The sequence below is a fragment of the Adiantum capillus-veneris genome, chromosome 1 (assembly GCF_014529385.1).
Source record: "Adiantum capillus-veneris isolate H3 chromosome 1, ASM1452938v2, whole genome shotgun sequence".
NCBI lineage: Eukaryota > Viridiplantae > Streptophyta > Polypodiopsida > Polypodiales > Pteridaceae > Adiantum > Adiantum capillus-veneris.
The window spans coordinates 90,961,464-90,978,842 of NC_140931.1; the positions used below are offsets into that span (position 1 = coordinate 90,961,464).

Here is a 17,379-nt window from a genome sequence, read left to right on the forward strand (position 1 = left end):
GTTCTTATTAGGTTTTTACAAAAGAATATGTGTACATACCTGGTAGCCCGCCCACTTACCTGGGCGACCACATTGGGCTTTATACCCCAACACTAGTGTGCATCACACAGGGAGGTATGACAATTTAGTTTTACCGCGCAATTGTGAGCAGGTGAGTGACATGTACCTTTTTTATTCTTATTTGCTTGTAGCATTAGTTATACCAATGTTACTCATTTTGAGCTTCTATTTTATAGGTCACCTATATCCCAGCAATCCACCAACCAAAACTTTGGTTCGTAATTCCCGTAACACTTCGGAGGAGAACCATTTTTTCCACTTAATGAAGTGAAGACTATCTTCGACCCTCTTCCACCTCCGACTTTGGATGAGGTGAAAACAGAGGAGAGGGAAGTCGATGAATCAAGTCCGGCGGCAGCAAGTCTTAGCGAGGATGATTGTCATGACGATGAAGATGATGAGATGGAGAATGACGAACTCGAAGATTATGAAGGCAATGCATCCACAAATGACAATTCCGTTTCTCTCTTTATTGATTTAGGAGCCATGGGCTTAAAATTGGATGATGTCTCATGTAGAGATCTTTTGGAAGATGATTGATAAACATTTTTCAGTTATGAAGCTTTTTGGTCGTGTAATCCATTCATCTCTCTCTCCCCCCTCTTTCTCTCTTTAGATTTGGGAATATGCTCAATTATGTTAATCAATTGACAATGATTATTTTAGTTGTAACCAAGTGTAATCTTATTATCTCTCCCTACTCTCTCTCTCTCTCTCTCTCTCTCTCTCTCTCTCACACACACACACACACACACACACACACACACACACACAAAACGCAACCGTTTTTTGACCTAGTAGACAGCATTTCACTCTTTTGATCATAACTTCTTCATCCGAACTCCGATTTGGGTGATCTATAGCCTCAATCGAAGAGCACAAAGTCCTCTATGCATTGATGTAAAGATAAAAATTTTCAGAGTTATGGAAGGCATTTTTGTAATAGCATTTCCGAAGTGAACAGGTTCAAGAAAATTGACTATCATCTCTTATTTTACATACAATGTCTTTTGGTACTCGCAAGGGTTCTTCTTCTTCAACAAGGTCCACAACCATTGTGGGATCCAAAATCTCCTAAGTGTGGAGATAGCAACATAATCATCCAACCAACGACATCGGAAACCATGATCATGACATACTTGGTATCATTGCAAGAGACCGTAAACAAACAAAGCAAAGACTTACGAGCACTTGCAATGGAGAATGGCACACTAAGGGTACTTGTGGTTGAGAATCAGAATCTCAAGAGGACACTTTAGATGCAACCAACACGTTTGATGCAACTTGAAGAGGAAGTCAAGGAATGTAAACGCTCTCTTGTGGACGTCAATGCTCTGAAGGAGCGGATGAGCAAAGTAGAGCATGACCATGTATTGAAAGAGGAGAAATTTGACACCATGAGACGGGATGTATGCGACATGAAAAATGTATGTACAAACAAGTCTTGGGCTGATATATGTGGTAGCAATGTGGTTTCTAATTCCTCACTCATACAAGATATGGTTCAAACAAACAATGTTGAGAATGTGGATGTGGAGGAGTTGAAAGAACGGGAGCGACGTTCCAAGAACATTGTTATTCGTGGAATTCCCGAAGAAAAGCTAGAGACACCTCCTTCTCTTGCCATTGTTATTGAAGATTTCTTGAAAACCCACTTTGGCATGTCCGGAGTAATAGTCTATGGAGCACATAGAGTGGGAAGCAAGGAGCTCCTTGCTCAGGAGAACGACCAATTGTATCCACCATGCCGGATGAGACCAAGCGAAATATTATCCTTGATAATAGTTGGATCTATTTGAGAGATACAAAATCTTTTGTATGTGAAGATTGCACTGTTAAGCAACAAAATATGCATCGCAAGGCATATGAGAAAAAGAATAAGAAAAACAAGGAGATCTCTCATGAAAAAAATGTGCCCAAGGAGGAGGCAAGTCCCTCGAGCAAATAGGGATGCGTGACCTATGAGACCGAGTTACAATTGAAAATATGCTTTTGGAATTGTAATGGATACCCATGGAATGTGGGGGTTTGCATTGATGAACTAACAAGCAAAGCCGATGTTGTACTTCTTGTTGAAACTTGGGAGCATGATACACAAAGGATTAATGGCTTGGAGAATTACAATGTACATTCATTGATATGTGGTCAAAGAATCTTAAGCAGCGAAGAGGACAAGGAGGGGTAGCATGTATGGTTAAGAAAGGATTGGAATATTTTGTATCAATTGTGAAAGATGACAAGTACAAACGTTATGTATGGCTGAAAATTATGACACCAAAAAGAGCACCCATTTTTGTAGCCGGTTGCTACATTCCTCATCATGATTCCCCTTTTATGCTTGCATGGATAGAGATCATCCATTTTTTGATTTAGAAGAGGACATTGCTTATTTCAAAGGTGAAGGTGATGTTATTGTATTTGGGGATATGAATGCTCGCACAAAAACATTGCAACATGATACTCAACAATTTGATATGCCATACATTTCAAGGGAGTTAGAGGAAGTTCACTTGTATGATCGTTCTTCAATGGATGAGAAAGAGTCGGATCACTATGGAAAGTTACTTTTACACATGTGTAATAGCACGGGTATACTCATTGCCAATGGTGTATCTTTGTGGAGTGGAACCAATGGATTTACATGTAGAAGACATAATGGGGATAGTGTGATTGACTATATGCTACTCTCCGAAGCCATCATGTATCGCATAAAGAGTTTTATGTTTGGCCAATGGACCCCGGAATCCGACCATCGCACCTTATGTATTGACCTTTCATGTGGAGAAGCAACTAAGCATGATAATCTCAGCCAAAGAGGAAAGAGAAATTATCACTATGTATGGATTTCAAACAAGCACCAATGCACATTAAAATGGTTGAGCAAAAATTATGGATGAAGAAGCTTCAATATGATGCACCATTGGAAACTAAATGGGAAGCTTTCAGGAAAGTTATTTGTTTTTGTGAACAAGGACAACTATCAAAGTCATTTGCATTATACAAAGCATTGATTCAAAAGAAGAGAAGAAGATGGGAAGTAAAGCAACAACTTTTTCAAGTCCAAGAAAAGGCACATGCATGTGGAAGATTTTGGAGAAACTTGAGGAGCAAGCGAGTTGAAAATTTTGGTAACTTGAGTCTTGTGGATATGTACACACATGTAAAAAATTATATGAGCAAGCAAATGCTAAAAAAAATCCATTTTATGGTTCGCTACCATGTATGCCCTCTTTGTTTACTATTGAAGATATATGCGGTGGGCTTGAAAAGTTGGCCACTCGCAAAGCGGGAGATCTTCAAGGTATCAAGCCGGAGATGATCAAATGGACGGGAGATTTTACCCATGAGTGGATGTGTGATATGTTCAACCTTGCACTTCAACATGGTATACCTTATGATTGGAGTACTAATTGGGTTAAGCCTTTTCATAAAGGAGGGGATGTAAAGAATGTAAATAACTACCGGACTATAATGATTGGGTCTCTTATGGCAAAGTTGTGTGGGTGCATAATGGAGATGAAATTGAGTGATTGGGCTAAAGATAATGACAAGCGTGCAAAGGAACAAGCGGATTTTCGTCGATGCTATAGCACCATTGATCATCTTGTCACTCTTCGTGTTCTCATGGAGGAAAGTCGGTTGAAAGGCAAGCAATTGTATTGTTGTTTTGTGGACTTTAAGAAAGCTTTTGATATGATTCAACGTAACAATTTGTGGAGAAGGATGGAGGAACTCCAAGTGCCAAGTGAGTTCATACTTGCGCTTTTTCGAATCTATGAGAAGGTGATTTGTCAATTGCACATGGGAAGAGAAATTTCAAAAAAATTTGTAAGCACTATTGGGGTTAAACAAGGATGTCCATTATCACCAACTCTCTTTGGTCTATGCATCGATCAATTGGAACAAATGGTAAGGCTGTGTAATGCGGGAAACATCAAGTGTTGGGTTCTCAAGAAGTATCTTTTTGATGCATTGGTGACACCGGTTCTTCTTTATGGAGTTGAAGTGTGAGGCGGGAGCATCTCAAAGTTTACTTGGAAAGAGTTTGAAAATGTCCAAAAGCGTTTTCTTACAAACTTTCTCCAAGGGAACACACAAACACTATATATGCTCCTACTTCTTGAGTCGGGATGTCTTCCAATGGAGGTTATGAACATGGAAAGGTTTGTGGAGTACATGATAAAGATGCGTCAAACCCCTCACATCGACTTCCTACAATTGCATGGGAAGCAAGCAAAAAAGTTCAAAAGACGCATAAAAGCAAGATCTTGAGCACGGGATGGATGCAAGACATAAAAAAGTGGTTTGGGAGATGGGATGCATTACACTTGCTACATGATGCTTCAATTGACTCCCAAGTGAATGAAGCTTTTCTTCAAAGCCAATGTATTACGACTTGGGAGAAATCCAATGGATCACGCTTCATACATTACACCACCCATATTGCCCCCAAACTACAAAACCGTGTTCTTCACTGAAAGAAGAAATCGTACTCACAGTTACATGCTTGAGCCTATCCCCTTGTCGGCGATACGCACTATCGCAGTCATTCGGCTTAGCTCCCATTTCCTATGCGAGATAGGGCATTGGGGCAATGGAGAAGAGTCAAATCGACTGTGCACATTGTGTTCACTACAAAGTTCGAGAGTCTGAGTACCACACACTATTAGAATGCTCAGCTTTTGGTCACATCCGAACTTACTTCTCTCACATTTTCAGCCATAACTTAGACCTACACACTTTCCTCTCCCAGCCAAAGTGTGGGCTCTCCATTGCCACTCTCATCACCACAATTTTTTAGCATTGAGAGTCACTCATCAGCCATACACATACTACATCACATGTAACTTTAGTCCCATAGGTCATATTTGACCTCTGAGAACGATAATAAAATCTAAAAATCTCTCTCTCTCTCTCTCTCTCTCTCTCTCTCTCTCTCTCTCTCTCTCTCTTCTTTTTTAAATTTGAAAATTTTATACAATATTCTTTAATTTTTATTGAGAGGAGGGGAACACCAAAATTTGAAGGAGGGAGGTGTTGATTTTAAGCCAGAATTTGAAAGTTTAGGCGCTAAATTTGGTTAGCGAAAATAAAAGCGATAATACACCCGATAATAACAACAGTAATAAACGCGATAATAATAGCAAAAATTGTCGCAGTAATGTTTTAAACACAAAAAAAAACCCGCCCTCCTCTCTCTTCTTTCTCTACTTGAATTTACACCTTCTCTACAAACCGCAGTAAAACAACGCGGTAAGCACTTGGAGATTTTCATAGTGTCAATCATCGCAACTTGCCGACAAAACCTATAAAAAGCCATCGACTCTCACAAACGCACTTCAACAACTCAAAGACGTCGGGAAGGTCTATAACCTCATACGATTGTGTGAGGTATTTAATGATCACCAGTATATAATGATTACCGTGAAGAATTTTTGGGCTAATAATAGTGTTGCCTAAGCTTGGCTAGGACCGTATGGAACTCCAAATGTCCCGACATTTGGATGACTATGATAAGAGAGCGAGTATTGAGGACATAGGGCAATAGGTACATACATGTGAGACTCATGCCAAGGATGGAACAATACAAGACATTATTCATGACTAAAAATTGCATGTGAGATAGTGTAAGAATCTTGTACTGTAAAAGAGAGTTATTTTGTTATTTTTTCCCTTTAGAGGTACAACTGAGATTTGAAAGATGTCATTGGGTATCGAACCTAGGTTCTTACACAACCCCACATCCACCTTAACCGGCGGAGTCACTGGTTATTTTGTTATTTTTTTTCCTTTAGAGGTACAACTGGAATTTGAAAGATGTCGTTGGGTATCGAACCTAGGTTCTTACACAACCCCACATCCACCTTAACCAATAGGTTACAACTCCCTTGGCGGGGTCACTGGTTACTTTGTCAATGTTGGGGTCATATTGTTGAAGAGCTAGCATCCGAGGTAAGCTAAGTAGTAGCTCCGAAGGGTCTAAATAGAGTCGCATGTATCTCAGCACGGGATAATCCATTTGCGACATAGTTAGTGGATACTTTTCAGTTCTAAATATTATTGGCCACCTTAAAAGAAGACCTGGTAGGTGATTCTTTTAAGGAGTGGATAAAGGTTGGTGATTTGTCTCTTAACACAATGTGAGATCCATAAAGATACGGATGAAATTTTTGCAAAAGCCCATAAAATTTGCTAACAGCCCTTTTTCTGTAGTGCAGTAGTAAGTTTCAGCTAGAGCGAGTGAAACGGCTTATAAAATGAGAATGGATGTCACCGAGTGTGCTCGTCTTCCTGCAATAACATAGCCGTTACATCATTGTTTGAAGCGTCCCATTCCTAGGAGAAAGGATTTTCAAAAATCAGGATGTGCTAGCACGACTTTTATACCAAATAATTTGTTTCACTTGATTAAAAATTTGCTAACGTGCAATGGTCCAATTGTGCTTACTTCCTTTCTTGAGGAGGTGACAGAGGGGCAGTGTTTGGGAAAAATCATTTTCCAAACATACAAAATTCCATTTTTGAATTTGCCAAGGAGGAAAATTTGGGAAATTAGGTTTATTTTTTGGATTTTTACACTATTTTTTCTACTTTGGGGCGGAATATTTCCTTTTCCCCTTGCCTGCAACCGGCATTTTGGAAGTTGAAAATGGCACGATATTAAGCTGAGACAGTTTTCCCAAACACTGCAGCCGACATCGTGTTATCGATGCTAGATATGGCACAAACCAGAGAGAATAGTAGCCATCGCAAGGTCCAAATTGGTCCAGGAGGCCATCAATTCTTCAGAGGATAGAGATCATGAACGGTCACCTTATTCAAAAAAACAAAAATCAATGCCAAAACGATAAATATACGTGAGATTCAGATACCCAATTGCTGACACACAAAGTGATTTATTTTCTTTCGTGAACACTATTATCTTCTTCAAAGTATTTTAAGAGATGACCCAAGCATAAATGCTCAGCTCCTCCCTAAAAACCAATAAACAGTTCCTGGCATTTTTTTCATTTGCCACAAACCTTGTCCAACTCCTCTCCATTTTATCTATGAGTAAAGAAGCATCTGCAATGGCTGAATTTGCCTCTTTCTTATGAGCCTCTTTAGCCTTTAGACAAACTTGTTCAAACTTCAACCTTGATTAACTTCATCAAACCCTGGGGCATACACTAGTCATAATGAGGAGCCGTCAACCTGCGATTAGCAAATGGACCATGCGTTGTAAAATACACCATATCTCCCATTTCCTGACCCCCCTTTTTTACACTCACGTGACACCATCTAAATACACCATATCCCCCATTTCTTGACCCCGCTTAGTGAATCCCCTAGGGCTCAAACCAGCCTCATTCCAACAGCACCAAGCCGAAGGAGGCGCATACCTTACCTAGAGCTGGACAAAACCATACCTTTTTTAGACCTAAAAGCAAGGCAAGCAACCATATTAACAAAAGGGAACCTTTTCATTAAAAAGGTTACAGTTTCCGAACACTATAGAGGCTTATGAGGAGGGGTATTGTTACAACCTTATGTTGAAACAGACTTCAAACCAAGCCATTGCCGTCGACTTAAGGATAACTCGTCGTCGTCATCTTCTGGATCTGAACTCTTTGTGATCTTCACCTGTTCACAATCCAAGCTTATTGTGTATACCATCATACATAATATTGGTCGTACAAGAGGCGCCAATCCTCCATCCACCTAACGTGGCAAAACTGGTTAAACATGCTAGTCTCAAGAGACTCGAAAGGACTTAATCTGCTCCCATGGCCCCATATGTACAATTGCTCTAGTCCAAACCAGATGGGGCCACTGTCGGTAATTTGCAGCTATAGGGGGAATGTACATGATAGCAATTGGTCGCTGCAGAGTGTCTTTCTTTGATTTCATCGATAACAATCTGCTGGTAACGGCATTCCGTGGAACAGAAAGCTCTATCACCTCTGCAAAAGTACGCAAAAAGAAATTTACAAAACTAAACCAAAAGCACATGGTAGATTTCAAGGCCTCACATGCACAAGAAGGTTCATAGTATCAAAATGGTTATCAAAAGTGCTCAACTTCCTAACCTTCTTCACTAAGGCTTGTGTTTAAGAAAGCCAAAAACGGTCCGGAATCATATGATCCAACTGTGCTGGCAATGAGAATGTGTTATATGGACGGTGACGGAGGTGATTGGCAAATGTTTCGATATGCATCGCATACATAATACTGTTGCAACCCTCACATGAAAGCATCAAAGGTTTTAAATGAGTTGAGCTTTTACCTGTACATGTAGATATCCTTCCCAGGCATTAGCCGGCACTTGCAAAAGAAGCAAGCACTTAAGAAGTCTCCCATCTGCAATCCAAGGCTGCAGCAGTGGGCGAAAGGAGAAGCTGCACAGAAAATAGATTCCTGATGATCGTCATCGTGGTCCTCTTCATAACCACTAGAATCGGCACCTCTCCAGAAAGTAGGAGACCCTTTGAAAACTCCCTTTTGAGGGTAGCCTCCGCTACTCTCCTCTGAGATAGCTCTAATAGGGTTGCCCCCCACAGAATTGTCAAGTACCACCTTACCCGCCACAGCCGGCTCATCTCGGCTGATGGCCGCAACAATGCCTAGACCAACCCCTTCTGTGTAAGCAGGTCGAGAATCCGGTCCTGATAACAACCTATCAAGAACAGAGCGTGGAGATGGAGCTGGGGTCGGGGCCGGGGGAGAACTACGAAGATGATGATCATCATCATCACTCAATGCATCCGATTCCAACACAGACCTAGGGCTCTCACAAGGGTCGAAGTGAGGCTTAGTGTTGTTCGCTTCGCCACTAACATCAAAGCCAACAACGACACGCTGCGGAGCTCCCATGTCATACTTCACGCCTACTGGCGAGGGAGGAGGAGGGCTTTCATGACCGCAGCTCTGGAGCAGCTGCGGTCTACTGCTCGTTCGCAGAAAGGGGCGAGGGCGCTTCCCCGGCATATCGGGCTTGGAGGTGTATCGCAAGGTAGCCGTGGTGACGCGCTCCACAGAGAACAAATTCAAGCTCAGCCGCCCTCAAGAGACCTGAAAAGCTAGTGACCTGCAGTGGCGGCACGCATGGAGAGATGCTCGTGATGAGAATGGAACGCACAGCTATGGCGATGACTAGCTCGATCGAGCAGCATCGAAAAGAGAGGACTCAAAGGAGTTGCGGAATGGGCTTGCCAGGCCTAATAAAGAAAGGAGAAGGCACGGCTCGTGTCCCTCTGCTCCAGCTGCCTATGATGTCATCTCTTTTGTCCAAGGACCAAGATATTTGAGCCAACATTTTTCCTTCCGGTTTCTGTTCTAGAATTTCTAAGGTTGGTTTCGCACGGGAGGGGAGCCCATCGTTTAATTGCAATACCTAGGCCAGGTTCAATACCTAGGCCAGGTTCAGATGGAACTGCACACCTTCACTATCCACGATGGCATCAATCTTTAGATTGGGCCAATAAAGAAAGAGCGCATTTCTAGACCCACCAATTCCCCCCTCGGAAAGGAAGCGCTATCAGGCACTTTTCAACATGAAAAGCGGGCAACATGGGTTGATCACAAATCGCACCGTTGCGAGACATTAACCTACCACTAGGCTGGTGTTGGTTGGATGACGGGCTAGGCGTCACTTTAATATAAATTTCTGTCTCCACTTCTCTTGAACGTGCCTGGAGGTAATCAACAACTAAGCCAAATTTTGTCGGGCTCGCCTGAACACGGCCTTAGGTGGTGCACTCTACTCCCATGGGTTCAGTCGTCCTCGCAGGGGTGGAATATTTTCTCAAGATTGCCATGTCAAAACACGTAGTGTTATGATTCATGGGCTTCGTCTGTGGACATTAAGAGGCAAGTGTTAATCCCGCTTGCAATAAGTGCCCACCAACCCCCTAAAGTGCACCAATGCGATGTGTGTGCAGGGAGGGGGAGGGGGGGGGGGGGGGGAGAGAGATAGAGAGAGAGAGAGAGAGAGAGAGAGAGAGAGAGAACACACGGTGTGGGGTGGATCAAAGTGGCAAGAAGCAGCACTTACTCCTTATTATTCTATGTATAAACAATAACTGAGTAAGTTGGTAGATTCAATGAGCGGTCGGACACCAGACGTCTGACCTCGGGCAAAGGCATGACGCCTTTACCCCAACAACCTCCCCATTGAAGTGCGTGTATGCGGTGCGTGTGGGGGGGGGGGGAGAGAGAGAGAGAGAGAGAGAGAGAGAGAGAGAGAGAGAGAGGTGGAGCAGAGTGGCAATTGGAAGCAATATTCACTCCTTATTCTTTTATGTATAAATAATAAGTGAGTAAGTTAGTAAAGTTAGTGGGCGGCTAGACATCGGATGTCTATACCTCGGGCAAAGGCACGGCGCCTTTACCCCAACAACATCCCCCGTAAAGGGGAATGTGCCAAAAGTGGGTGCTACTAGCTAAACTACAAGTATGTATACGAAACTAGGTGAGAGACTCTCTTAACCTACGCCCACTGGCTTGCTCTCTCAATCTACATGCAGTCATATAGGCTCTAGTGATAGGTGAGCATGTGTATCCACACTAGATCCTGCAGACAACTCTGTATGGTCTGCAAAGTACCACGATGCATCATGCTAGTGTCAGTCACCGTACGACTGACAATCCCTGATGCAAATGCTCCCACTGCAGCTGCTAAGTCAGTCATCGATAGTAGTAGGTCGTACATGAGATGCGTGAACACTGACAAAATCTGTGCAAACTTGGTTTTCCTAGCCTCCCTTATGCTATGTGCAATCCCTACACCATCAGGTTTAGAGAAAAATGGATGTAACAAATCAGGAGTGTTCAACATTGCGACCATCCCTACATCCATCATGCTCTGTTGTACCTGTCGTGGCATAACCATGTTAGCCTCTAGCATAAGCATATCCAAGAGCTCCATAATCATCATCTTTGCATGTGTCTCTAGAAAGCAAAGCCGCTCTACCTCTGCCTGCATAGACACTATCACTCTACCTTTGTCTCTACAGAATCTACTTGCATGTCCTGCATATATAAATGCTATGTCTCATGAGCATAATGGAGCTCACTAGCGACGGAGACATGTCTTGTCTCTCGCTCAATGCATGCCAACAACAAAACCGAGACCATGCCGTCTCGTACGTCAGATACATGCATAGGATATACCAAGCAACTATGGGCACCCCTGGAAATCGCTAATGATCCGCAATGCATCTAAAAAGACTCCTCTCTAAGTAGTGTCTGGCACCCATAATTTGGTAAGCATCTCATTGAGATCAAGCTCTATCTCAATTGAGGAACGTATCTCACATGTCGTAGCGTATATGATACACCACTGGGCAATCACAAATAAACATCTCCTGCACCTGCAATGTCAAATGCCGAACCATCATCCAAGTGCACACAACCAAAGCTTTCGCTAGAGAATGTGCCGAACCACTCACAATGCGGTGTGACGTGGAAAATTACATCCTCATCTAGCAACCAACGAGAAGAAGTGTCACCTCTCAAAGACATGTCAGCATGAAGAAACGCTAAAGGTAAATGTGACATCACCGTCACTGGCATATGAAGCCACCGCTCTAGCATGTGTCAAAACCTCATCTACATCATATACATCTTTGCCCCTGTCTCGTATGTCTGAAACAACGACTTCTAATGTGCCCTATGTAACCACAATGCCAACAATGCAAGTATCGACAACTACAAGACCGCTGTCTCTTAGAGTCACTGTCGACTATGAACTATCACACATCTACTATATGGATGCCAAGAAACCAAAGTATGGCGAGAAATCATGGGAGGAGTTTGGCAGAGTCTCCCTTGTAAACTGAGTAAAAACCCAAGAAAAATCTCAAACATAAATCGTGCAAAGTGGGAGATCACTCGACCACTACACAATCATGAGAAACATGATCAATCCTATCAAAACAGATGCTCACATATGCATAAAATCAGCTCCGGCCACAATCTACTATCTGCAAGCATACAATCTGGGACAAATGGCTCAATCGAGCATAAAGCTCATAACCATATATGCAAGTAGTGAGCAAACACACTCAAAACGCATCCCACAAGAAAACTGCTTGCAAGCGTCTCCCAAAAACCTGTAAAGCCTCTGACTACTTGTAATTTGTAGCCACACGAGCATATACTACTCTCACTCCTACGCGAGTGTATACAAGACAGACAAAACCTATCAAAGTGGGAGACACGCTCAACCACTAAACCATCAGAGAGTAAAAATGTAGACACGCATAAAACATGGCAAGAATCTAGAAAAGATCTGGATTTTTTTTTCCTGAAAACTAAGTAAAAACTCAACAAAATCGCATGAAAATAGACACTTAGTGTCTTAGTAAACACAAATGGTATACATAAAAATGCCAAAACCCTGGCAAAGAGATTACTCATGAACGAGTGGCTCTATGGATGATTGTACGTGTCCAAAAAACCTGTAAACATGTGAACCTGCTACTTGTGAACTATACCTAGCTCAAGCTATATTCGCATATGCACACAAAGCATAATCACATAAAATCGTGCTAAAAAATCTCTGAAGTGACCCACATAGTTCTACATGAGCACAACACATGTGCCGCATAACCCACACTGTAACAGTGCAAGCAGTGAGTAGAAAAACTTGATCGAAAGTAATCCTCGATCGAAACTCCGATGCTCTTCACCTGTGTTGTCATTTTAGAAGACTCCAGCTCCGAGAAAGTGTGAGACGCTTTGATACCAGTTGAAGTGCGCGTATGGGTGTGTGTGCAGAGAGCGAGAAGGAAGAGGAGAGAGAGAGAGAGAGAGAGAGAGAGAGAGAGAGAGAGAGAGAGAGAGAGAGAGAGAGAGAGAGAGAGAGAGCACGGTGTGGGGTGGAGCAGAGTGGCAAGAAGAAGCACCCACTCCTTATTCTTCTTTGTGTAAAGATATGTGAGTAAGTTAGTAGAGCCAGTGGATGGCCGCACATCGGATGTCCGACCTCGAGCAAAGGCACAGTGCCTTTACACACACACACACACACCCCAACTTTTTGCTCCTTAGTCTTGAGCCAACTAGAAATTCAAGACAATCGATTGATAGATTGAAAAAATGAAAATGTGGCTTGGATTTTGCAAGAAATAGTATAGAGTTTTCTCTCAAGAATTGGCTTAAAGGGATTGTTCTATGTTTAAAATGAATATTTTTCTAAGAATTCTAGGTTTTTGAGCACCCCTTTTGTGTAAAGAATGAGGATGCAAGAGAGCTACACAAGACAAGCACAAAGCACACAGAGATGGAAAGCTTCTTCTTCTTCTTCACAGAAAAGAGAGTACAAAATGACTAAGTGCTAAAGCTGAAAAGTAGCACATATGTACATGCGGTCACTAAGTGTGAACTCGCTAGAAGCGTACTAGGCTGGCACTATAAGTGTAGTCCAGCTGTAGAATCACTGGCAGAGATCCTCCGTGTCGGTCACCTAACGCGCCAGTGAGTAAATGCCGTAAGCGGCCAAGACCCGTAGTGGATGCCAGCTCAAGGTGTAGAGCTCGACATCTCAACACTCCCCCTCGAGCTCTGCATGTCGCAGAGTCCAAGCATAGTCCGGAAACGTCGAAGCTTCTCAGCTCCGAGGGCCTTGGTAAAGATATCCGCTATCTGCTCCTCTGTGCTGACGTAGACCAAGTCGATGTCGCCCGCCAACACTCGCTCTCGAACGTAGTGGTAATGGACCTCTATGTGTTTGGTCCTGGCATGGAACACTGGGTTCCTAGCCAACTGCATGCTGCTGAGGTTGTCACAATGGATGAAAATCTGCTGGTCCACCTGCACTCCCAAGTCCTCAAGTAATGTGCGTAGCCAAGCTACCTCGCACGCCGCAACTGCTGCACCTCTGTACTCGGCCTCTATGCTCGATAAAGCAACCGTAGGCTGCTTTTTGCTGCTCCAGGTAACAGCAGCACTCCCAAAAGAGAACATGAAGCCACTCGTAGATCTCCTATCAACAATGCTACCTGCCCAATCTGCATCTGTATACCCATACAATGCTAATGGTGCATCTGCTGCATAGAACAATGCATTGTCAAGAGTACCTTGCACATACCTAAGTGTGCGTCGTACTCCATCCAAATGTGGCTTCCTCGGAAGTTGCATGAACTGACTCTCCAAGCCTACTGTGTAGCTCAAGTCTGGCCTCGTGATAGTCAAGTAGATTAGGCTACCCACAATCTTCCTGTACATGTTGACATCCTCAACAACATCACCCTTCTCTGCACTCAGCTTTGCATTCACATCCAAGGGAATAGAAATTGGCTTACAATCAGCCATACCATACTTTGACAACATGTCCAAAGCATACTGTCTCTGTGATAGCCATACACCCTCTAGAGTCCTGATCACCTCAATGCCAAGAAAGTAGCGCAACTCGCCTAAATCTTTCATTTCAAACTCCTGTTTGAGAAGACCCTTCACATGGTCAATCTCCATAGCATTGTCACCAACAATAATAAGGTCATCTACATATATGGTAATGACCACAATCCCCACATCACTCTCACGTACATAGAGTGAATGATCAGCATGAGCTCTCCTAAAACCAATACTGACAAGATACTTGGCAATCCTGTCATACCATGCTCTAGAGCCCTGCTTCAAACCATACAAAGCTTTGAGAAGTCTGCATACATAATCTGGGTAACCTGGATCGACATAACCAGGTGACTGATCCATATACACTTCCTCTTGCAACTCACCATTCAAGAAGGCATTCTTTACATCCATTTGATGCATAATCCATCCTCTAGATGCAGCCAGTGCTATGACAGCTCTCACTGTCGTCATCTTTGCCACTGGAGCAAAGGTCTCCTCATAGTCTATGCCATACGTCTGTGCATAACCCTTTGCGACCGGCCTTGCCTTGTGACGCTCAATGTTACCATCAGCCTTATGCTTGGTTTTATACACCCATTTACAGCCAATAGCTTTCTTGCCACTTGGCAATGGCACCAAATCCCATGTGTCATTTGCTTCCAATGCAGCCATCTCTTCATTCATTGCATCATCCCAATGCACATTTCCAACTGCATCCTCAAAACATGTGGGCTCCACATCCTGTATCACCTTAGCCATGTAGGCTTGGTGATGCGCTAGATACCCATCATAAGTCAATTTATGAACTGGATTTCTGACTCTATTAGATCTGCGCGGTCCTGGGTCACTCCTTTGCCCTCTAGCATCTTCTTGTACTTTCCTTACACCAGGTGTCCTGACAGCCGGAATTCCAAATTCCTCATCAAGACTTTGTTCAGAACCATCTGAATCCATGTCTACATGTGAAAAACCTGATGATGCATCAACCATAAAGGGAGGTTCATCAACCTTTTCCTTTCCTTTTCGTGATACATTCCCTGTACCTGTTGGTGGAGTAACCTGCGTACGTAGTCTACCATTCCATGGTTTCTCAACAGAGCCACGAGAAGAGGACTCTTGTGGTCCACTCAAAACCTGTGACTGTGGCCTCACATTTTGTACAACCACATCATCTTTTACATCAGCCCCAATAGTGCCATGTGCATTACTGTACCAGCTGCTCATCTCATCAAAGACTACATCTCTGCTCACTCGTAATTCACGTGTAGTAGGATTGTAGCAGCTGTACCCCTTTTGTTCAAGGGAATATCCCACAAGAATACATTTCTCTGCTTTAGGATCCAATTTCCTACGCAACTCATCTGGTACATGCACGTAAGCTATGCAGCCAAACACTTTCAAGTGTGCCAAATCAGGCTTTGTACCTGTAAACTTTTCCTCCGGTGTTACATCATGCACCGCAGCTGTAGGTGTCCTGTTCATAATGTACACAGCTGTATTTACAGCTTCAGCCCAAAAATGATGAGGCATGTTCTTCTCATTCATCAATGCACGTGCAACCTCTGCAATGTGCCTGTTTTTCCTTTCTGCGACCCCATTCTGCTGTGGAGTATATCTGCATGTAAACTGCCTGTGTATACCATGCATTCGCAGAAAATCTGAAAAATCATTGGAGAAGTACTCTCCCCCTCCATCTGACCTCAATGTCTTGATTTGCATATCTGTCTCCTTCTCAATCATGACTTTGAAGTCTTGAAAGTGACCAAACACTTCACTTTTGTTACGCATGAAGTAGACCCATACTTTCCTTGTATGGTCATCAATGAAAGAGACATAATACCTGCAACCATGTATACTTGCAATATCGGTTGGACCCCAAACATCTGTGTGCACCACCTCAAGTGGCTTTTTACATACATTGTGATCATGTGGAAATGAGCCCTTTGACTGTTTTCCAAACTGGCATGCTGCACACACTTTATGCATACCATCCACCTTGAATTTGGGCAAACCTTTTACAATCTGTTTTGATTGCATGCTGCGCAATCTCTGCTCATTGACATGGCCAATGCGTTTGTGCCAAATGTCAACATCAGCCACAACACCTGTGCCCTGTGCAAATAATGCAGCTTTTACCTGAGGCATGTCTACATTTAGCGTAAACATTCTGCCCACACATTTGCCCTCTGTGATCAGCTTACAGCCATTCTGGAAATCTTCTACATAACAGCCATTTGGATTGAAGCGAACCTGCAAACCCTGCTCAACCATTTGTCCAACAGAAACAAGATTCTTTGTAATGTTTGGGACATGAAGTACATCTGCTAAGTACTTTGATTTCCCACTCTTCGTATTTAGAGGTATGTCCCCTACATGAGCAATGGGGTGAGCTGTGTCATCTCCTGTCTGCACATAACCTGACACATCTGGTTTGCGCATATCTCTAAACCACTCTCCACGAGACGTCATGTGATTAGAGGCACCTGAATCCACATACCAAACATCATCTTGGGTGGAATTCTCTGCAGTCATTGTATTCATTACATGTTGCATAACAAACATGCGCTCATTTTTGCTGTCATCTGCATCTCTGCTAGTAGATGCATAGTTGCCCTGTTCTCTCTTTCTACTTGCTTTTCCCTTTGGACAGTCACGTGACATGTGACCTCTTTCACCACAAGTCCAACATTCTCTACTATCTGGAGTATGTTGCTGCCTGCTTGATCCTGCACCACGACCTCTTTGACTCCCCCTGCCTTGAGACTGGTTTCCCCTGCCACCTGTATTGTTTTGATTTGATTGACCTTCCAGAAATTGGCCCCTGCAACCCCTTGGGCCTCGACCACGACCTCTACCTCTACCTCTATTGGAGTTAGAATAGAAGGCCTCTTCAGAATTATTTCTGCCATGAGAAGAAGATGTGTCAAGGTTCTTCTCCTCAAGAATAAGCATAGAAATCAAATCTTGGAACACGGGGATGTCGTA

The 17,379-nt window shown here is 43.2% G+C and overlaps 1 protein-coding gene across 1 annotated transcript; it reads right to left on the reverse strand.

Moving 5' to 3' along the window:
- Positions 1-7,504: 7,504 nt before the first annotated feature.
- On the reverse strand, positions 7,505-9,215 carry LOC147465175 (uncharacterized). The gene is made up of 3 exons (XM_086518620.1): positions 8,327-9,215; positions 7,907-8,003; positions 7,505-7,761 (listed from the first exon to the last, which is right to left on the reverse strand). Exons 1-3 carry the CDS (start codon positions 9,025-9,027, stop codon positions 7,588-7,590), a joined length of 972 nt encoding a protein of 323 aa, XP_086374746.1. The 5' UTR covers positions 9,028-9,215; the 3' UTR covers positions 7,505-7,587.
- Positions 9,216-17,379: the final 8,164 nt, after the last annotated feature.

Bases quoted from the DNA above. Each gene is read 5' to 3' on its own strand.
- LOC147465175 (XM_086518620.1), bottom strand. From the start codon at position 9,027: ATGCCGGGGAAGCGCCCTCGCCCCTTTCTGCGAACGAGCAGTAGACCG. The intron at 8,004-8,326 runs GTAAAAGCTCAA...GTACTTTTGCAG, and splicing joins AAGGATATCTACATGTACAG to AGGTGATAGAGCTTTCTGTT. The intron at 7,762-7,906 runs GTACATTCCCCC...TTGCCACGTTAG, and splicing joins CAGCGACCAATTGCTATCAT to GTGGATGGAGGATTGGCGCC.